This window comes from Protopterus annectens, chromosome 9.part0 (assembly GCF_019279795.1).
Source record: "Protopterus annectens isolate FY-2018-M chromosome 9.part0, PAN1.0, whole genome shotgun sequence".
NCBI lineage: Eukaryota > Metazoa > Chordata > Ceratodontiformes > Protopteridae > Protopterus > Protopterus annectens.
The window spans coordinates 1,506,095,640-1,506,119,543 of NC_056743.1; the positions used below are offsets into that span (position 1 = coordinate 1,506,095,640).

The 23,904-nt window shown below is 41.7% G+C and overlaps 1 protein-coding gene across 1 annotated transcript in view; it reads right to left on the reverse strand.

Moving 5' to 3' along the window:
- LOC122810712 (syntaxin-binding protein 2-like) overlaps positions 1-23,904 on the reverse strand; it is a 1,751,886-nt gene that overhangs the window by 770,947 nt on the left and 957,035 nt on the right. The window contains exon 12 of the mRNA XM_044082277.1: positions 12,384-12,441. Coding sequence (XP_043938212.1) covers positions 12,384-12,441 — 58 coding nt within the window. The remainder of the gene's footprint in view (positions 1-12,383; positions 12,442-23,904) is intronic.

Here is a 23,904-nt window from a genome sequence, read left to right on the forward strand (position 1 = left end):
ATGGGAAATAGGAAATACACCCGGGGATCACTTCTGTGTCTCTGCTCGACAGTGGCACAGGAAAATAACTTTCTTGGGTGGCATAAGCCAGGGAACCTTGTTGGCTAGGCTTACGTAGGCCCTTGGCCCAATAGCCTAAATCTTTAGTGGCTATGTCCAGCAGAGCTAAGGAGTACTTGGTCATGAGTTTGGTAGTTGGTGACTTTAAATGAGAGGGTAGTAGATGTATAAATTCTCTTTCCCAACCTTTCCATGGTCTTGCTGTCTTTAACAGCAGGAAGGATAGTAGTGGTAGGCAGTAACTTGGAGGCACTGTCCGTAGAGATGTAAATAGTGGCAGGATCAGCAGGAGGGCATTTAAAGAGAAATTTCTCCATCTCAGGGACTTTATAGAGTCTGTCTGCTCTACATGGGGCTGGAGGTTGGGAGTCTGGGCTAATGGAGGCTGAGGCAAAAGCATTCAAGAATGTAAGTTGGATTGGAGGAATGGCAGAAGGACTGGGAGAGTCCATTTGAATAAGGGCATAAAACCTTTTTTGTACATCAGACATATCCGAGGATTGCCACTTAAAGTGGTCGTTTATTAACAGTTTCCCCAAAGGTAAGATCCTCTACAGGAGAGTCAGGTTCAACAGAGCCCTCCTCAGGAGATCCATATCCCATGGGGGATGATATCTGGGAGGAGTAAGAAACAGTCCTCACAAGTATCAGCCAGTTCCTCTTCTTCAGGCTGATCTACACTCCTCTCCTGGGTTGGAGGTCTGGGGCTAAGGAGGGGAGGAGCAGTGACAGAGGGTTCTGCAGAAGGCCAATCTGACATGCTTTCAGAGGTGGGAGTGAGGTCTTGTTTTTTCTTTAAAGGCCTTGCTAGCGTCTGGCTAGGAACATGACTAGGGTCAGGCGTCGGAATGACACGCAGTGTCCGATGGGCCTCTAGTGAATACTGGTTCCTACCTCCCGGCAACTAAGGCAGGCGTCGGTAAATCCTCTGTGGATGTATTGTCCACTCGAGATTGTACAGCTTCCTCCGAGATACCTGCTTTATGTACACCAGCAGATGCCAGATCCTCAGTCAAGCTGACATCGTCTACAGACTGAGGTACAGCAGACAGAGGTGCAGCAGACGAAGTAGGCCACGAAGACTTGGCCCTTTTCCTAGGTGGTTCAGACGGGGTGTCGGGTGCAGCCTCCATCCCCAACTCTATTTGTTTCAAGCACTGATTCTCCAAATACAAGTGCAAGGCCTGCAAATGGCAGCATAAGGTCTTAGGGACAAACTATCGGCAAATGGCACAGTTCTCGTGGTCGTGTTTCCTGCCTAGACAAAAGAGACACTGGTCATGCGTGTCTTTGTGGGGAATCTGCTGACCACACTTGCCCTTACCAGATGACATTATCAGACTATAATTAATAACAAAATAGGACTGAAAGAACCTGCAACGCAGTGTTTAACTGAATCTTTTCCAATTCGACGTCCACAGAAAGCAGGAGCACCTGGCGGCTGAAAAGTTCTGAGGGCTGGTTCGTGCAGACGTCACTTTTATGGCAGATGTTCCTGCAGCCACATCAGATGCACCTAGAGGGACTGAAAATATTTGGAAATCTGGCCGGACAAACTGGAGAGTTAGAAGGGTAAACCCACACAGCATCAGAAAGATACATCTCCATGAGAACAATATACTTGATTAAGGTGACAAAAAAAATATAAGAAATGGAAAAGATGCAGAATTGCAACTTTGAAAACTGAAATAAGCTGAACAAACAAATTAAACACACTGCAAGACAAAAATCAAGAAAAATTTGAGAAAAATGTATACAAAGATATTGAGCACAACAGGAAATGTTATAGATGTACAAGATGTGGAAGGAGTAAAGACATATATATATATATATATATATATATATATATATATATATATATGTATTGATAAACTGTGTGTAGATTCTAAAATTTTTCAAACACAACAGCTTATAATTAGATTTACAAAATCTTACGCAAAACAGTGGGACACCACAAAGGGGGGTGATAAGTTGTCCTACTGCCATCCAGGAAACCTCAGATACTAAAATCAAATTAAATTAGACTAAACATGAACTATGCAAACTTGATTCTAAGTATAGGGATGAGAGAGAATTAGTAATAATGACCACAGAACACTTCAGCAAGAACTTACAGTACCACTATATCTATTATTTAGTAGGTTGTATAACTATTAAAGTTATGTACTCACCAAAACTATGCATCAGTGTTGTCCATTTTTATTTTTCCTCAATGTATGGGATACGAATCTGACTGCTGCACTCCACAGACTTTCAGATCCAACTGTCGAGCTCCTCCCTCTAACAATAATGCCTTTGTCTGCCCACAATGCCTCAGACTGAGATTGATGCTAAAAAATATTAGAATATAAAAAGGGAGAGAATGGTAACAGAACCAGGGTTCAAACCTAGAACAACAGATTTCAAAAAGTCCATCAGGTCACTCCAGTAGATGACAGGAAGGGGGGAAGTGGGAGAGGAGGTGAGGAAGAATGAAAATGGACAACACTCTCATAGCTTCTTGACACAGAAGATAAAAGACAGGGGTCCCCCTGTCTTGTTGATGTGTCAGACAAAGGACATGTTGTCAGTTTGAATCACAACAGTCCTCAGAGGGAGGGTATCATGAAATGCCTGCAATGCTTAAAGGGCTGCTCTCAACTCCAGGACGCTGATATGCGGACTGGTCTCTTGGGGGTACCACATGCTTTGGACCACCTTTCCCAAGAAATTTCCCCATCCTAGTTGGCTGTTTTCTGTTGTCACCATGGCTATTGGTTGATAAAAAACAAATGGGAGACCTCTGTAAATGTCTTCCGACTGGATTCACCAATGAAAATGACTTCTACATACTGGAGTAAGTTTGACTGCAAAGAAAAGACAGCTACAGTCCGTTACACAACACGCATAAAGTAAAGTGCTAACAGATGCTGCCATGGAACACAGAACCTGAAGGACAAGTCTGGTTGAAGGAGCAGGATGAGAAACAATCAAGTCCCAGGTTCAACAGCTTCTCTCCATATGATCAGGAGGCAGAAAAGCATTCTGACTTGTGTTTAAATGAGCACCAGTGAACTCCAGGCTCTGCACCGGTTGTAGTTTGGATTTGTAAATGTTGACTGTAATGCCTAGTGTTTGGCAAAGTTGGAGCAAATAGTCCCTGGACTGTTCAAGTAGATGCCTGGTTGGGATGGTGAGGAGCCAATCGTCCAAGTATGGAAACACTCGGAATCCTTGCAGTCTCAGTTGAGCTGCTATTACTGCCATACACTTGGTAAACACCTGGGGGTTGTGGTGAGTCCAAAATGTAGGGTTCTGAACCGATAGTGACCGACTCCCAAATGAAAGAGCAAGTATCTTCAGGAGCATCTGTTTATTTTGATGTGATAGTATGTGTCCTGAAGATTGACTGAGCAAATCCAATCATCTTTGTGTAAAAGACATAGAATAGACTGAACCGTGACCATTCAGAACTATGATTTCCTCTCATATTGGTTCAGATTGCTTAGATCTAAAACTGGTCTCATGTTCCTTGTCTTTTTTGGCATAAAAAGAACATCAAGTAAGTTCTGAATCCTCTTGGGTCTAGTGGGACCTCTTGGAGGACTCATGTCCAGCAGCTTCTGAATCTCTTGAGTTGCAGCTTCTCTCTGACTGGATGGGACGTTTGGAAGCTTTCTTCTTTTGGATGTGGGCGTGGGAGAAAATGGAATGAAATAACTTCTGGATATTATTTTTAGCACCAAAGAATCTTTTGTTATAGTAGCCCAGGTGTCTGGGTGCAAGGATAAGTGTTTCCCGAATGCCTCCAGAGGTGAGCAGTTGGGTATACCTTCAGGAGCACTGAAAGGATCTGTCCAGAAAGGAATCTCAGAAACCCTGGTTCTGCAGGCCTCCTCTGCCATGGGGATGGCGCCTTCCATTTGAAACCTCTCCTCTGCCTCTGAAGGAGATATATCCATGAGAATCCTGTAAATATCCCTGGGATTTATGGAACCACATTTTCTTGCCCCCTTTTAATCCATGAAAAGGACAGTCAAGGGGTAGAAAAGTAAATCCTTACAGAACACAGAGTCTTCCCTTCCTGCTCACTGTGGGAAAGATTTTCTTTCACAGAAGGGCCAAACAAGGATGTTCCATCAAAAGGAGCACTGATGAAAGAAGACTTGAAAGGCTCTGGAAAGATACATACTTGCATCTAGGCACGTCTCCGTATGTCAATGCCTGAATTGGCCTCCAATGAGATACCCTCTGCAACATGGGAAAATCAACCTCATGGATGCAATGGAAATAGGTAACAGAGTGGCCAGCTGTGAGGATGGTCTTTTCTAGTCTTATGCAGACACGGACTTCAAGATGGATTTTTAGAGTTCCTTAGTCAAGTCCCGCTGCAGCCTTGTAAAGTGCACCACATAATTCAGGGACCTCAAAGCAAAGGTCACTGAAGCAAATACATACTTTCCAAACCTGTCCAATGCCCCAGACTCTCTGTCAGAGGGATGAACAAAGGGGCTCTTGTTCTAGTAGCTCCATTTTAGTGGCTGCCACCACCACTGCATCAACAAGGACTCCTCTGCTCGAATGAGGTTTGTCTTTTGGAGGAGCCACAATCTTATCTGAACGACATGGGATTGGTTCAACAGAATCCAGTTCCTTCCATGCCTGGTGAGAGAAGAGGTTGATAAACTCATTAGCTAAGGAGTCACCCAAGACATAGACAGGCCAGCACCAAAAGATTCCAGAAATACTGACTCCTCAGGGGAACTATTATCTGAAGATCAAACATCTTTCTGTTTAAGGCTCTCCAAAATGTCTGCAAATGAGACATCAGGTGGTGATCCAAGGGACCTCTCCTCCTCATTAAAGTCTGTACCTTCTATGACAGATTTTAAGGTAAAATCCATGTGCCTTCTTTTTACATATTCTCTTATGGGGAACCTCCTCAGCAAGATACTCTGGGGAGGTGAACAAAGAAGAGTAGTTTTCTAAGGGAACTGTCAGAATGCTACTTGGTACTGGCTGTCCCTACAGAGTAGGTCTGATGGGATCAGAGCTCAGAACCATGGGGCAAGAAATGTAGGATCCAAAGATATATGAGAGACCGGGTCTCTCGGATGAGAGAGCACCCTCTCCATTACCTTGAAGGCATACAGACCAGTAAAAGCCATGGTTAATCACACAGGAGCTGAGACTTCCAGAGCAGACAAGCTGCACTCTGTCTGGATCTGTGTCTCAAGGAGAAAGCCAGACCAGATCTATGTAGCACCGAGGCTCCTAGGGGCAAGGATGGCTCTGACAGCAGTGAAGTAGATCCCGGCCCCAGGGATCCAACTCTGATTCTTCGACTCTGAGACACATCCCAAGCCAAGGGTACACGAGCAGAACTAGTTAGGGGAAACTGTCAGAGTTGAAGATGAAACCCTCTTCGGCTCTGACACTGGTTCTCTCAGAACTCTTGGATCAGAGGGCTCTAAAACCAAAGGATGGATCGGAAAAGGAGATACAACTACAAAGGAGATACAACTACATGGGACGTGGAAGGGAAGCTCATGGATTCGAAGGGAGATGGAGCTGGTATAACCCCCCATCTGGATCTGAACTATGAGGAACTTCATCATCCTACCCACTTCTACTTCAGAAAGACCCCTGGAGTACCTGACAGATAAGGTAGTGGACTGAGGCCTAGAATGTTTCCTTAGAATATATTCGAGGGGGGCTGTGAAGCAGAGGAGAAATTGGATCAATAAACTTGGGTGAGCAAGCTCTAGGCGTTTTAGAAATTCCAGAAGTCAGATCCAAAGATTTTGGATCCATAGGTTGAGTAGGAGAACTAACTTGAAAAAACTATCAGATAAGAGGTCTTAGGATCCAAAGTTGTTTTCTTCAGGTCAGATGAAACAGGATCCAAAGATCTTTGCATTTTTTGTGGAGGCTCTGAGGTCAATGGAGTCTTTGAAGATTTAGGAGGGGACCTTTTCCTATGCTCCAACAGAGCCTTATGATGTTTGCTGAGGGTCCAACTCTGGAGGAGGAAGTACTACACAGCAATAACCCTTTGAGAACTAACTTATTCCTCCTATATGGAACAGCCCTCAAGTTGAGTGCAGTGCAAATAGTGCAGTTTGTATTAAGATGTCCTGCCCTTAAACAGTAAATGCATTCCCTGTGGGCATCCAAATTTGGGATTTTATACCCACAGGAAGTGCATTTTATTTAACCTGTCAGCTTCTCAGCCATAACTCAAAAAAAAAAAAAAAGTTTTTTTTTTTAAAACAGGAAGAGACCACCACCAACAGTAGTGGAAAATACATGATAATGGGGTAGAAAAAGTAAGGAAAGAAAGAAAGAAAGAAGAAAGTACCAAGAATAGTATGCAAGAAATTTTACTTTACATAGGTAGGAGGACTAATGGCACAGAATTCCACAAAGCTACGAGAATAAAGTAGGGAGAAGCTATAAAAAAATTATATCTAAAATTATTTTAAATTCATAAAGAGATTTCAAAAGAAAAGCGCACACACAAAACTCAAACTAGCTTTTAAAGATGCTCCTCTGAGAGAGGATCTGCGTCTGTGCAAGATGGCGGCAAATGAGATCTGAGGTACTGTGCACAGACAATGGCATTGTAGTTAGAGAGAGGAGCTTGAGAGCTGGATCTGATAGTCTGTGAAATGTGGCAAGAGTCGGACCCAAGGTCAGATCCATAACCCATATGTTGAGGAAGAATGAAATGGACATCATCAATATGGGGAAATTCCTCAAGGATGAAGACATACACATATTAAATATGCCTTTAAGGGAAAGGAGAGTAGGACAAACTCAGTTATACAGTCCCTAAAATCTACTTTCATATTGTGGAAAAATAATGGAGAAGGTAATATCAGATAAGTTACTGTCAGAATTGGAAAGGCTGAGACTGCTCAACCTGGATGACTTCTTTGAGTCAGACACCAGAGCTGTGGATGAAGGCAAGGCAGTTCATACTGCCTACCTCAATCTGGCCAAGGTCTTTGACACCATTCCTCACTCAAAAATTATTGATAGACTCACCAAACTAGGCATCCACCCCTATATCACTAGGTGGGTTGTAAATTGGCCCACAGATAGAACCCACAGTGTGAAAGTAGCAGACTCCAAGTCAGACTGCCGACCAGTCATGAGTGGAGTCCCACAGGGATAGAGTCCTGGGTACTCTTCTGTTTGGCATCTACTTCTCAGAAGTCCAGGCCAACACAGAGGGACTCTGGCTGCCAAGTTTGCAAGCTGGGAGCCCATTATTAACTCCCCAAGTGATGTAGACATCCTACAGAAAGGCCTCACTGAGACCAACGACTGGTGTCAAAACCATGGCCTTAAGCTTAATGCCAAAAGATGCATAGTCATTCCTTTTGGGGAAACTCAGTTCCCACTAATTACCACACTGATAGTAGCCCACTGAACACTGAAGGCATTATAAGAGATGTGGGGAGACAGGTTGACAGCAACCTCTCCCTCAACCACCACATTGCCACTGTGGTCAGAAAGTCCTTCTATGTGGCACACCTCATTACCAAGGGTTTTGCATCCAGGAAGAAAGAGGTCATCATCTCTCTCTCTACTTTTCCCTCATTAGACCAATCATTGAATATAATTCCCCATTTGGCATGTACCTCACTAAACATCTGCAACAGCTGGAAAGGCCACAAAAGTACCTCACGAAGAGGATCCTAGGCCTTAAACACATGCCCGACATGGACAGCAGACTCAAAAAAAACCTCCAGCTTTTCTCTGTCTTATATAGTCTATTAAGAGGCAATCTCTGCTTGACTTACAAAGCCATTTCTGACCCAGCCCTGTTAGAAATGTTACACCTAAAGAAATCCCAATCCCTCCACACCACACGCTCCAGGGACCTCAACCTCATTACCACAATCAACAGAACATGCTGGAGGGACAGGTTCATAACCCAAAGACTGCCCATGCTCCGGAAAAGACTTCCTATACATGTCAAACAGAGCACCTCACCGGCCCTTTTCAAGAGAAACCTTGATGTGTGGATGGGAAATAGAAAGTTCACCCCGGGGATCACTCCAGTGGCTCTGCTTGATAGAGGCTCCAGGAACTAACGGCGGCATGATGCCAGGGCACTTCTATGGGCTAGGCTTGTGAAAGCTCCAGGGCCGTTGACCTAGTACACACTTATGAACCTATGAAACCATATATCTGCAGAAAAAATAATGGAAAATGTAATATTGGATAAGCTATTGTCAGAACTAGAAAGGTTGGGACTTGAAAGCATATATCTGCATGCAGACATTGAAAATAGATCTATTACCGCCTGTAACATTATGCACTACAACAGCTATGAATGAAAAATTGTGCTGTGATGCGATTTATATAGTTTTAACTTCAGTATTTAACAAGGTCATATGCAAAACATTGATCAATAAATTAGAACTAGTTATTGATACACTCTTGATACGATGGATAGCTTCATGGCTTACAAATAGGACATGGCAAGTATCATACAGCAACTACACAAGTAAAAGTTTTGGTTATAGTCAAGTATCCTGCAGGGCTCTGTCCTAGGCCCATACTTGTTTATATGGTATCTCTCAGATCTATCTTTTTCAGCTGAGGTGTTCTAGTCTGTATGCAGATGGCTTGAAATTGGTAAACTGAGTATATGTGTTACAGATAGGGCATGTCTGCAAAAGAACTTGACTAAATTGACCATTTGGGCACAGGAGAATACTATGCTGATAAATACATCAAAAACAAAGCATATCAGACTTTGGAGACAAACTGAAAAGTGAATACTTAATACAGCACACAGTGATTGAAACTGTGGATTCATTTAAGGGCTTGGGTATATGGGTAGATCCAGCTTTGAGTTTTTCTAATCTTATCAGCCAACATGTTAATGACAGTTACAAATCTCTAGGTTGTATAAAAAGTCTAGGAAATCAGAAATGATATATCAAGGGCATCCATGAATGTGAAAATTTAAGTTATTATGAAAGACTAAAATATTTGAACTTTTAAAGTGTCACATATAGATACTTACGAGGAGACCACATACAAGACACTTGGAGACAACTACCTTTGGGAATGTTTGGGATTACCAAAAAGTAGGACAGAATCATCAGAAAACGTGTGTAGTAGATTTTATTGGAATGAGAAGTGCACTAACGATTCTCAGCTAGAGCATCTTCTGCGTGGAGACATACGTGAATGGGTGTACCTTCGTTGAAGGTTGTGCGTCAGGGCTGGTAACTCGGTACGTAAAAATCAACAACCAATCATTAGCGGACTGGAGTGCCGCTGTGGCGACCCCTAACCAGGAAAAGCCGAAAGACACAACAACATATTAAAGCAAGCACTTGTTTTCTATTTTTATGAACAACCCGAACACTTACTATTGGAACAACTGTTTTGGTATATGAACAGGTTAGAAAGGGCATTAATGCCCATGCTTGAAATATCAGATGTATGTAAAGCTGAATTTAAGATTTCAGCTTTACCTAATCAGAAAACATTTATGTTCCAAAGCACACCTCCACAATAGTGTAGCAGTATCAGTGACCCCAGACACAGTAGCTGCACAATCATGCACATTCCTTAAGGTATGTTAGGAACAAGAGAATTCAGGTAGGTACTACCTTCAAGGGACATATATCAGTTAAGTCTCTCAATCTGTCTATAGGTCAACAAACTTCTACATAACAGTCTGATAGATAGTTAAAGGACAACAATGGGATTCTATTATTAAATGCTCAACTTCTCTGGCTTTTTTCTCCCTATTTACCCTCCCTGCTATGAACAAACAACAATACAGCATTTAAAATATTTTAAATTGACCGTTTCTCTCCACTAGAACAGTACCTTACTGCACTGTGGTAGTTTCACTTTCAAAAAACTTTTGTCCCACCCTGGACATGCTTGCTGCAGTCTCCAATTCACTGATGTCATCAAGGCCAGTGAATACAGATAGTTTTCTGGCCACTTCCCTCCCCAAACTGACATCACCACTACCATCCTAAAAAAAAACACCCATGCTGTGATGTCTCAGTTCCCCGGTCCTACCCCCACCCATACAGAAAGTAAAGGCTAGAACAAGGAAACAGTACACAAGTCAAGTCTCCTGCTGTGAGCTGTCAATCACAGTAGGTAACATCTCAAATTACCCTTAGCACTCTGACAGCTACGGAAGTTAGGTGTGAAGGGGGATGGGAGATGAGTCAAAGTAGTACAATTCAGGTTTCACAAAAGACTGCAGTTTAGCCATTCTAAAAAGGAGTAGTAGTAAAAGGCACTTTGAAAATCTGTTCTGGGGCATTTGCACTGCTTGTGTTTTAAGTAGTCATTGAACAGCCTGAGATGTTACTTAAAACTGACAAAGACAGCAGTGTATGCACGTAAAATCAATGCAGTGACAGGAAGAAAGAGGCCTGTGGGGTGCATTTTTTTACAGATAAGTACTGCATTGTGGGATACCTAGAGGCAGACTAAACAATCAGAATTACTTCAAGATGCCAGACCCCATGTGGTCAGACTCAGAAATCATGTATAAAAATATTTAAAACACTATAAATAGTCCCAGAGTGGTGTTAAAATGTAGGAAACGCCAAACCATGATGAAATAAACATTTTTTTTGAGTCTGTGGGTGTAGTTCTCCTTTAAGAATTCTAAACACAAAGCAGAAAAACAGAAAAATATTCTCATATCAAATTTATCCAATACCTTTCCTTCCTTTACCACAGGAGAAGGACTGGAGGACACCAACAGTCTGTTCCCAATTTGCAAAGATGTGAATATGGCCGCAGGGTCATACCGAAGTTGGGAAAACAAATGTTTATGAGTTTGACGAGCTTTATCAAGTCTATCTGCCTTTTGGGAACAGAAGGTTGAGAATCAAGCTTGTTACAGGCAGCATTAAATACATCTTCCAAGGCTGGCACTAACTAAGGAATGGGAGTGGAATGAGGTATACCTACTTGTAACATATAACATCTCCTCAGTTTTGGGGGAACATCCATATGTTCCCATAAAAAGCCTCAATCATTTTAGCTATAGTCAGACAAAAGGACATTTCCTCTAAAGAAGGTTGTAAGGACCAAATTTCTTTTGAAGAGAAATAGGCTTGGGACTCGCCCTGTCCTTTCCTTGTCTACATCAGAATCCTCAGATGGGTCTTCCTCGGGAATGTTTCTGATGAAATCTTTTTCAGGTAAGGATTTCTGAGCACCAGGATTAGCCTTTGGAGTCAGCAAGGGCTATTTCGCAAGTTTTTTTTTCCCCGGTTGCAACAGGACTGGATTAAGTATCTATGCTCAGAAGGATGCTTCAAATGCCATAAGATTTACCAGAATGATTCAGTCAGAGGGTAAGTTGTCAAACAGAGTTCACAAGCAGCACACTTACACTCACATACACAGTGTTTTAAACACAGTATTGTATAAGCAGCATACTAAATTCCTGTCAAAAACTTCTCAAAGTTCAGTCTGACAGAAAAAAATTGCAGGTAAGTTGTCACACAGTGAACACAAGCATTAACATACTCCATAATAGTTCCTGTCCACATAAAATACTTCCCAACATTAAACTTTGAAATAAAACTCAAAGTTTACATAAGCAGTACATTTTCACTAAGACAGATCCCAAAATAGAAGCTAAAAACAACTCATGACATGATGGGAAACTTCTGATATTCAAAAGATAGCAGATTTGTTAAAAATGCAATGCCACTAAAAAGCCCTAATGCAATAAAAAGCATTTTAAGGGCAATATTCTGTGTGGAAGGGTTCCCTACTGGTGACTTATCTGCCAAAACTGCAGCTGAAGGCCAGAAGCTGCTCCTGTAAAGCCGCTGAACTGCTTCTCCATGAAGCAGCAAGAAAGTACTGGACTGGGCAGGAAAATCAGTAGTCAGAGGAAAGGTGTGTGAGGGAGTCAGACCTTTTAGAAACTAGCAGGTTGTTGCGTCTTGAGTAAGACACAACCCATAGAGCTTGAACACTACTGCAGCAGTTGGAATGATGAATATCTGGAGAGACGAGCTAATGTGAATCATGACAGCAATAGCAGCACTTGGAGAAAGAACATGTCTGAAGAAATTTATGGAGCCAAGTGGTCCAAATGTTTGCAGCATATAGTACTACAATTTGTCAATGATCATTCACACTTACCATAACTTGGAACATGCAGAAGACAATTTATGCTAAGAGAATGAACTTATACTGTTATCATGCACTAGAAAAATACTCATATTACCATACTAAGGAAAAGTTACTCGCCACAGTATACTTCAATATTTTCATTCTGATTCTTAAGTATACATGCAAAAGATTTCTGTGACTCTTACCTTATCAGTTGTCATCCGCTTACTTTCACAGAAGTTCTTCAGCAGTTCTGTCACTTTCCTGTTAGAAAAGAAACAGTTATACAGTCAGCTTTCTGTTATGTCCCCTATCTCCAAGCCAGTTCATATTCCTCAGTGAATAAGGCTTGGACTTCTTTTTGCATACTACTGTTAAACTAGGGCAGCGTATGCGAGACTGGAAACTACTGTTTTATAGGCAATAAAATTTTGCTAGTACAGCTGCAAATGTTGTTCTCCAAGTTCATAATGAGCAGACAAAAAAGAAACTAAAGTTTGCACGAGTGTTTTGCTTTTAAGCAGTTTAAAGACCCTGTAGTCTTAACATACTGACTGCCCAACAAGTGTTTTACACATTACTACTAAGCCATAAGTATGTCAAACTCTACAGCCTTAACTAACAACGATGTAAAAAGAAAAAAACTTGAAGGAGACCTACTAGTTCAGGAGATGAAGCTGAGAGGAACAGTTAATTTGTGAGATTAAGACTGAATACTTCTCTTCCCTCTAACATAATCCAAGCTGGAAATAAAGATAAGTGGAACAAAAAGGGAGGGGAAAGCACTGAATGAATAAGGAAGACATATGTCACAATGTTTAGTTTGGCACAGTTAGAGGTTTTTAGCCAGTGACTCCTGGGACAAATTTATGGGGTCTCCATTGACTTATCTAACTGAAATTTAAATGTGACTACAGTTTGGACTTTCTAATATGTAAGGGGAGCATGTTACAGGACAGGGTGCTAATGAATTTATCTCTGAATCAGGACTTGCTGATGTTCAGATACAACTGGTTCTTTGGCATGCGTATTAACTGTGGAATTTTTATTTTTTTTTGGAAGAGGTCACATACAGAAGGCTTGGCATAGCACAGAAAGCAAGGAATAAATGACATTGTAGGAGTCTATAGACCTCTGAAAACTACATGGCTTTTATTCCATCCAAGAATGTTCACATATTGCAGAAATATTTATTAACTTTTAGGCTACAGAGACATATATTACAATCCTACAGGTATAGCAGTAAACACACTAAATGTCAAGTTAATGTAATTTTACTGACTTTGTGAAGTTAGTAAGTTCTTCTCATGTCTGCATGGGTTTTCTCCAAATATTTTGATCTCCTACCACCTCCCAGAATCATGAGTGGCTACTTTAAGCCGTTCATATATACTGCATTTACCTTTGTCCCTGTGGTCCAGGTCATGTCCGAGAATGGTATGGAAAGCAATAATTTACTTGCACAGTTAACTAATTAAATACATTACTACTGAATTACATAACATTTACACCTCACACCAAAGACATGTTAAAGGACGCATAAACTGAATTAATTTAAAATGACTTTTCATTCACTGAAAAGCAAGCACAATGAAATTCTTAAGTTACATTTTTACTAAATGCTGTATATGGTTATACTTCAGACCTCAAATTCTGAGGATCTGCCTATAACCACCCTTTTCTTCCTTCCAAGGGGAAGAGCGATTGTAAGCAGATCCTCAAACCCATCAAAGAGCAGACTGCTGAATTTACATGTATATAAAACTTACATTCCAGCCTAAACGGAATAAGAGAAATGTCCCCTTATCTAATGAAATATCAGTTTGACTTCTGATTTATGACAGCTTATTACATACACACACACATACATATATATATATATATATATATATATATATATATATATATATATATATTTTAGACAATTTACTCTGCCTCTTGAGCACTGGTCATGTATCCTCAATGGAAACTGCACATTATAACATCAAAAGTCTTCTGAAAGACTGTATTTGGCATCCAAGTAGAGGGCCATTTGTCACTTCTACAATTCATAAGAACAGTTTCAGGGAATTTTACAGGATTAATGCTCTGAGCTTTTAAAAACTTGCTTCCTGTATTCCAGTGCGCCTCCGTCTGTCTACTGCATGACTGAGCAAGTCACAAGATCAAACAATGTTCCAGCATAGTCCCTAAAAAGGAATACTCCTAATGGGCTTACTTTTACTCTATCCAAGAAGGTTCATTTACTGAAACAAAAAGATAAAGAATTGGTGCAAAGCCATGTAATACTGTCATTCTACTCTTATGGATTTCACTGCATAATAATTCTGATTTATATGGTAACATATTATCTTTGCTGGTACATGAAATTTAGGCCTTGCCCTATATACGGTAAAAAAAAATGTTAACCTCTAGTGGTAAAATTTACTCTGGTGTAACGGCAACTCATTGCACATATGTTCTGGACATTAACTTCAACTTGGTCTTTGTCACATGTCCTCTACTACATCTCCCGGAAACATAATATCAGACTGCAATATCAAAAGTTTTCTGAAAGACAGTATTTGCTGCCTATATATGAAGCCATGCGTCAGTAATTAATAAATGTGTCGGGGAATTATAACAGTACTTGGGCAAAAAACACAATGACGACTCTAATTCTACCTGCAAGGACTTCACTGCATATGAGCCCTGATTTATACAAGTAGTACACACCCTTTTTCATTAGGTGGAGTTTGCATCACCATATTGTCACCAATACAAATGCTGCCTTGTCTAGTGAAATTTACACTGATTTTACTTTTGAAGTAATGACAACTTAGTCCACATATATTCATGGAAATTAGCTCAATCCTGCTTACTATTCAGGTTATCTACTCTTGCAATGGAAACTATATACTACAGAATGTGATACCAAAAGGTCTCTAAAGCATTTTGGCATACGTGTAAGAGGCCTTATTCAAGAAGAATGGCTCAGATGTGTGGGTTAGTGTGGTACTAATATGTTTTAACACGCATGATAATAGTTTAGGAAGAAGTACTGTGCTTTTCAAATTCCTCCATGTATACCACAACTTTCTCTTTGTACCCCCACTGGTATACTCTTGAGAAGGTACTGGCAGACCAACTTCTACATAATTTTGCTAGGTTGTTCTTCTTAGGGGTTACTAGCAATTTTAGACTGCTTGAAAGACAAAGATCTGCATCAGCAATGGCGTGAAAAAATAGGTGTGCAAGCTTAATTAAATTATTATAGTGGATGCATACCTCCTTTTTGGTAGTAGATCATAGAGGTGCTGTTCTACAAGAAAAAAACTTCTAGTGGAAACTTTTTTAATCTTCTAGGCAAATTAAGAATTAAGCATTTGGCATTTCACTTCTACTCCTATCATTATTCTGCCATATATGGCAACATGACTTTTGCTCATCAGTGCCAATAAGCCTTGTACCATAAGATACCATTTGGTCTCCATGTAACCTGGTTAACAAGTATAAACTTTGTTCTGCTTTTTGTCAGGCATGCCATATTAACATTTTTTGGTCAGCATGAAGCTGCAGGACCATTGCTTTTACTATCTAAAATTGCCTCTTGGAACACTGTTGGCCTGACTGATCTATACCACTTTACAATTTGGTTTATCATTTCACAGAACTCTGCCTGCAGGCTCTGTTGACAAAGCACAAACTTGGACCTAGAGTTAAATTGGTCTGTACATATAACTTAAATCATTCCCAGTTAGGGAACCCAATATGTGCAACATTTTCCTCAGTGGTAAGCTCAGCTGAAGGCTGGTTATACTGTGCATCACTGCTCTGACCAATGGCTTTACACAAAGATTCAGACTTCTGCAATATGAGACTAATACAATCCCTTGCACCTCATGACCTCAAACAATAGCACAGAAGATGCCCATAGATGTACTGTAATGAAGGATAGCCTTCCTGCATCCACTACACACACTCTCAACATATAGCTATATCTGTATCTCAACTCCATGACTGCAAAAACACTGGAAAAGGTTGAATTTTCCCAAAAAGTACAGTTTTGTACCTACCATAAATGTAGATGTTCGAAGATCCACATTGCTGCAGTCCTGACACTTGGGTAGTCCGCTGTCCCAGTCGGCCCGAATACCAAAGTATAAGGCTGACGTCGGTCAAGGCACATTAGTCTGACGTCAGGACGTCAGGGTACAAATGCGCATGACCGACGTCATTTTCTCAGTCTTTTCTTGCCCCAGATGTCAGAAGACCCTAAAAAGATAAGGCCAAACCAAAAAACAACAACACACCAAACACCCCTGTACCAAATATATGTACAATATATACAAAGTAAGAAAGGTACAATCCCACCCCCACAACCACCCCTAAACACAGAGGGAAGGAGGGAGGAAATTGGACTGCAGCAATGTGGATCTTCGAACATCTACATTTATGGTAGGTACAAAACTGTACTATGTTCTTCATCTCACATTGCTGCAGTCCTGACACTTGGGTAGAATCCCAAAGCAGAGGTAAGGGAGGATGGCAAATCACAAAGAAGCAGGAGCTGACAACATGCCCTGTAAAATAGCAGTGGCAAAACCAGCCCTAGATTTAGAGTAGAGAGGAAGGTGGTAATGCTTAGAGAAGGTATGCACTGAACTCCAAGTAGCTGCCTCCAAAATATCCTTAGTTGCCACCCCTTAGAAATGCTGTTGAAGTGGCAGTAGCCCTAGTGGAATGAGGCCTAATCCCAGCTGGAATCTCCTTGCCATGATGGGAGTAACAGAAAGTAATGCAAAACCCAATCCACTTAGAAATAGTTTGTTTTGACACAGGCTTGCCCTGAGAACTCAAAGCAAAAGAAACAAACAACTGCTGAGACTGCCTAAAATCCTTAGTCCTGCTTAAATAATAACGTAATTGCCTGTGTACATCTAAAGTGTGCAAAATCTTTTCCCTTATTTTGGGGATTTGCATAAAAGGTAGGCAAATGAATAGTTTGGTTTAAAGCCACACTAGAAACCACTTTAGGCATAAAGGAAGGATTAGTACGTAAAGATACCCTATCCTTATGAAAAATCAGGAAAGGCTCAACGGCCATAAGGGCCTGCAATTCAGACACCCTTCTTGCAGAGGTAATGGCTAACAAAAAAGCAGTCTTCCATGACAAATATTTCAATTCAGCAGTAGCTGCAGGCTCAAAAGGTTGTAGAGTGAGTTTCTCCAACACAAAATTGAGGTCCCAAGCAGGAGTAGGAGCTCTACGTGGGGTCTTATATTCTTTGCCCCTCTAAGAAATTGCTTGAACAAAGGATGAGAAAACAATGGTGGGTCACAATCATAGTGAGCTGAAATTGCTGCAGCATGAATCTTAATGGAAGAGAAAGACAAACCTTTGTCCAATAACTCAGTAAGATATTGAACAGCCACACTCAAATTTGGCTCAGAAACATCCAAATCCTTTGCTGCACACCAAAATAAAAATCTCTTCCATTTTCCTGCGTACACTTTCCTTGTACTAGGTCTTCTGGCTTCCATAATCACATTCAAAACTTGTTGAGGAAGCTGAGACCTGCTATGGTTCAAAACAGAATATGCCAGGCTGTTAGATGAAGAGAGTGAAGCTTGACATTGAGTAGATGCCGTCCTTCTGAGACAATAGGTGTGGAATCAAAGGTAAGGGCCATGGAGGCTTCCTTACCAGACTCCTCAGCAATGGGTACCAGTGCTGTCGAGGCCAATCTGGAGCTATTAAAATCATCCTTGGCTTGTCTTGTCTGACCTTTAGGAGTACCTTTGGGAGGAGAGGCAGAGGTGGAAAGGCATACACATGAAGATTTTTCCAACTGAAAGAAAGAGCATCCACTTTCCAAGCTGTGTGATGAAACCTTTTCGTGCAAAACTTTGGCAGCTGGTGGTTTAGTGGAGAAGCGAACAGATCTATGTCTGGAGTTCCCCATGACACTGTCAATGTCTGAAATACATGAAGATCCAGTTTCCACTCGTGGGGATCCATGATTTGCCTGCTTAACACATCCGCTAAGGAGTTCTGTGCTCCTGGCAGAAACCTTGCTTGAAGATTCAGTTGCAACCTTAACGCAGTCTCCCACAAAATCATTGCTTGCCTGCATAGAGGATAAGAATGTGTTCCCCCTTGTTTGTTGATGTACCACATGACAGTTGTGTTGTCTGTTAGAATCAACACCTGCCCTGGAAGAAGTAAATCCTTGAAAGCCAGTAATGCAAACTGGACTGCTAACATCTCCTTCAAGTTGATATGTAGATGCTGCAGTCTGGCAGGCCACTTGTCTTGTATCCACTTTCCATTCAGATGAGCTCCCCAAGCTGTGTCTGAGGCATCTGTCGTTAGAATCTGACTCGCCTCTGGCCGGGTCACAGAGTCCCTTGTTTAGGTGACATTCCTGAGCCCACCACAAAAATTCCTTTTGAATGCAAGGTATTATTTGAATGACAGTGTCCAAATCCTGGCAGTGCTGTGTCCATACATTTTGAGATACCATTGTAGCTTCCTCATATGCAGTTTGGCATTGGGAAGTACCAGAATACAAGATGCCATGAACCCTAAGGCTTGAAGGACTGTCCTTGCAGTCAGCCCGGACTGATGAGATAGTTGATGGAAGTAAAGAAAGATTCTTTTGTTTGTCCGGGGTTAAAAGGCCATCTGGGTTGCTGTATTCAGTCTCACACCCAGAAAGCACATGTCTTGAGAGGGTACTAGACTGGACTTTATTTCGTTCACAGAATACCCTAGGCATCTTAGCACTGCTATCACATATTCCAAATGCTGAAGCACGTCCCTTCCTTGAGCCAGAATCAGGCAATCGTCCAAATAAGGATAGATTTGTATTCCTTTTAGCCTGAAGAAAGCTATCACTGGAGCCAGAACCTTTGTGAACACTCTGGGCGCAGTAGATAAGCCAAAGGGCAATGCAGAGAACTGATAATGAGAATTCCCAGCTCGAAACGCAGATACTTCCTGCAAATTAGTCTGATAGGAACATGAAGGTAAGCTTCCTTGAGATCCAAAGTTACCATCCAGTGATCTTTGCCCAGCAGAGGTAAAAGCTGTTGTAACGTCAACATTTTGAACTTGGGAATGTCCAGATAAGTGTTGAGGATAGACAGATCCAAAATTGGTCTCCACGTGTTCCCCTTTTTTGGAACTAGGAACAGGCGAGAATAAAATCCTAGGCCCCTTCCTGGCACAGGAACCGGCTGAATGGCCCCTATTTGGAGCAACAGAGAAATTTGCTTGTGAGCCTCTTTCCTTTGTTGAGGAGGAATGTCTGGCATGCCTTTGAAAGGAGGCAAGGTATGGAAATAAAACCTGTAACCGTGGTGAATGATATCCAATACCCATCTGTCTTGGGTAATTAAACTCCAGTTTTCTTTGAAAAGTGCCAACCTTCCTCCCAAAGGTGCTGCCAGACGAGAAGATTCTGGCAGCTGAAAAGGCAGGTCATTGGGTCTGTTTACGAAAGGACTGACCCCTGCCCTCACCAGAAGACTGAGCAGGTGAACTCCCTGTTCTAGGCCTAAAAGAACCTTGAGCTCTGCCCCTACCACGTCTAGACCTACCCCTAGACTGGGAATCATAAGCAGGATATGTCCACCCCTTGGTAGGCCAATTTCTACTAAACTTGGAGGCTGAACCTGCAAAAATCTTTAACAGTCTGCATAGACTTAGCCTTGTCTTCCATTTTCTTTAGAACTGCTTCCACAGGCGAACCAAACAACACATCAGATTGTAAAGGAGCATCTAAAATCCTTGTCTTCACATGCTCAGCTAAATTCTGATCCCTCAGCCAGGCGTGCCTGCAGAACCGAACCAGTGGCAGCCACCCTCGAAGAGGCCTGCACAGCATCAAAACCACATTGCAAAGAATGCTTACCCACCTGTTCAGAAACATGAACTAAATCCTGCAACTCTTTACACTCAATACCTTCCGCCAAAGCATCTACCTTAGACTTTAATTGTGAAAGGAGATAATTTTGGTATTTCAACATGTGAAACTGGCAATTCAAAGCTCTCATGGCCAAAGTGGAAGAAGTATACACTTTCTTTCCCCATCTATCCAAAGCCCTTGCCTCTTTATCTGGAGGAACAGGATTTTTAACAACAGAAGCCTTAACACCTTTAGGCCCCTGTGAAACAGTTTCTGGGTCTGCCCTAGGACTCTTAAAAAGATACTTATGAGCTTCAGGCACCCGATAATATCTATCCGGTTTAACTGGAGCAGGAGGCAAAGAATCAGGGTTCAGAGAAGCCTCTGCAAAACATCCTCCACCACATCTAGAACAGGAGGTATAGCTAAAGGCCTATGCTGGGGTAGAAACAAAAATTCCCTAAGCCTTTTCCTGGAATCAGAGAAATCCTGACCTTCCCATTTAAAATGCTCCCTCATGGAATGAAGAGTCTCTGAAAATGAAAAATCCTCAGGAGGAGAAGCAGAAGGAGTAGAATCATCTACATCAGAATCAGAGTAAGGGAATACTCCTGCAAGTCTTCAGCCGAAGACTCAGAAGCATCCGAACACTGCTCAAAACTCCCAAGCTCAGGTTCCACCCTAGGCCTCTTATCAGGAGGGGGCATAGAACCTCTAATCATTGTAATCAAATCTTCTGCCATCTTAAGCATATGCTTCTTAGGTACAGACCCTGAAGAACTAGGGGTAACACCTGAAACAAAACCTGGCCTGCCCTGGGAGAAGCCTTGGAAACAGCAGGGAGGGCCTAACCACCTTAGGAAGGGAGGGAAGAACAGCTACCTGAGAAGCCCCTTCCGCCTGGCCTACCTCCTGAGAGGTCACATCTTGCAGTAATAAAGTCTCTCCTGGGATTCCAAAGAAATTTCTGGCTGAACCTCTGGCTCCACCGAGCCCTCTAAAGAACCGACGTCCGCACGGACGGTTCTTCCAGCCTAGGCTTTGCTGTTTTGTCCTTGCGCTTTTGATCGCTGGCGCCGGAGCATCCGGCGGCATTTTATAATTACACCGCTTCCCAAAACTAACCTGGCACAATCTAATCTTCTCTTTATAGTGCGTTTGTTAAATCTAGCACAAGAGCGACAGCCAACAACGCGTGCTCAGGCCCTAAGCAAGGTATACACAAGGTATGGTAATCCCTATGAGGTATCTGTTTCCCACAAGAAATACAGTTATTCACTTTTTCTGACATCCGGTAAAATACTGAGGCAAGAAACCAAAATATTCTAGCCAACTTGGATTCGGTCTGAAACTCCGACTTCAGAAAATCTCAGAACGCCAACCTGCACTTGCAAAACTGCTTCTGCATCGGACCATGCGGCAAAAAAGACTGAGGAAATGACGTCGGTCATGCGCATTTGTACCCTGACGTCAGACTAATGCGCCTTGACCGACGTCAGCCTTATACTTTGGTATTCGGGCCGACTGGGACAGCGGACTACCCAAGTGTCAGGACTGCAGCAATGTGAGATGAAGAACATCAGTGTACAGCCGTCTTGTGCAATTCACTCTAACAAGACTGACCAAGTGATTTCCAAGACATTGCAGTCCAGAACACGAGACAGATGAGGGTCAGATGTTTTATAATCTGTAACATTAACATAGTTAACTTTCTTGCAATTACTATAAAATTTCACAATCATCTAGAGCTCCCTCAAAAAGTTCATAGCTTTCAATGCTGAATTGTGATGTTGGTAGAGGTATTTATTACTTAAGCCTAAGCCAGCTTGTAAAGAGGAGAAAGGATTCCTAACCTATCCTGTTGTGTAGAAAAAACAAAACAATTACATACTGTGCAAGAAATTAATTGTTTCTACTTTTAGTCTGGAAGATAAATGCATACAAACAACATTACAGAAATTTCAGTATCTACAGAAAATGATCCCTGCTCAAGAGACGAGGAAAACTTAGTGATGAGAGCAGTGGATTAGTGGACCAGAAGTCAGCTGTGTTTTTTTTTTTAAACTATTACAGTTAAAGGGAACATGCACAGAAATACCTACAAATCTTGATAGGGTCAGGAACTTCCATGATAAAATGGATGCATTTTCATTGATCAACATTTGGGATGCTCATCTATTTCAGTACAGATTACAGAGATGAGGTCTTGGCTATCATCCAGATAGTTCTCTTGAAAATTTATCACAAAGCATTGTAATAGTACTGCAGGATCTGACAGTTCAGTGTTAATGTCAGAGCAGCCAGGGAAGTGGAAGTGCTCTGATTGGTTGTCATACTCAGCCACCAAGTGCTTTGCGAGTCCTGACTGTTCACACGTTATGAAGCATGCTTATGTTGGGAAATTACCATTTTAATTGGGGTGTCTCCTTTTCAAAATAGTCTGGACCCCTCACCACCTTTAGATTCAGCAGTACTAGAGTATGGATTAACTGCTCCCTTTAGCCTGTATGCTAGAACATGAGAGGATCCACATGGTCACATGGGTGCTGCCTCTATAGCACAAAAGGCGCCGAGACATATCTTGCATGTACTCTTCCTGGCATGCATAATCAATATCATCAGAAGATGCACTCACTAAACCACTACATGTAGCTTCAGTACAGTCAGGGTCAGCAAGCATCTCCAAGTACATTAATGACAGTTAACTTTTATTATGTGCTTTTATTCTAATTCTAACAAATCTCAGATACTGACAACAAATCGCTTGGTACAGTCAACTGCCTGTAATCAGAATGCAGATCCATCCTTCCTACATCTAGCTATCAGACCTCCCCTTAATCTAAAAAGTCCTGCAGAATCAATAAAGGGATTTTATTCCTTCTCCATCCGATTTATCAGCCTAGCTAGTACTCACTTATATAGACCCTGCCTTTCCCTAAAAACTATTGCTTTTAGGCTTTATTTTTTTTTCATCAAAGAACACTCAGAAGCCAGAACAGCTTCTTTATAATTACTTAAATTTGTTAACCAGGGTAGAGCACTGACCAACACTACCCAATTTCAGTCTCTGCTTGAAAGAATAAATACAACAAATACTATGAAATAACATCTTGCTATAAACTGTAGAAAGCTCAGTCTTATTCAGAAAGTACAAAAATCAGCTACCTTTAGGTCAGCCGGTCTTCACTTATTGGCAATGAGTAGCTAGAGCTGCCTATATCCACCATTCAGAATAAAGCAATTCCTTTGTATAGCTTATTGTCATTCACACTCCAGGGAGCCCTGAACAACCACTGAAGAACTGATTTACTTCCTTTTTACCTGACAAATTATTACCCCTTCCCTCAAACAGTGACACTACAACCTCTGCCTCATAGCATGCAGGTATTTTTTATGCACTTTTTTCATTCTCAAACAATCCTCAAAACCTATTTCTTTGTAACAGTAGTGCCTCTGTGCTCTCGGGTAACATAAGCATAAATACACACATATACATACATATATATGTATACATATATATGCGTGTGTGTGTGTGTGTGTGTGTGTGTGTGTATATATATATATACATGCGCACACACAGAGCTGATGGGGGAATGCCAGTATTCATACAGTGACAGACAATTAGCATTCCCTCATCTCCAACACTGTAAAACACAGTCTCTTCCTTCATGCAGCTGGAAGACTATCTGAAATCTTTCATGGAGTCCAACAAAAACAATGGGGGAATTGTATCCCTTCTTTGTCAGACAAAATCATCTACTAACCATCATAAATGTGGCTCGCCACACAGCAAGAGGGTCTCCGGTTCGATTCTCGGCCAGGGTGCCTTCTGTGC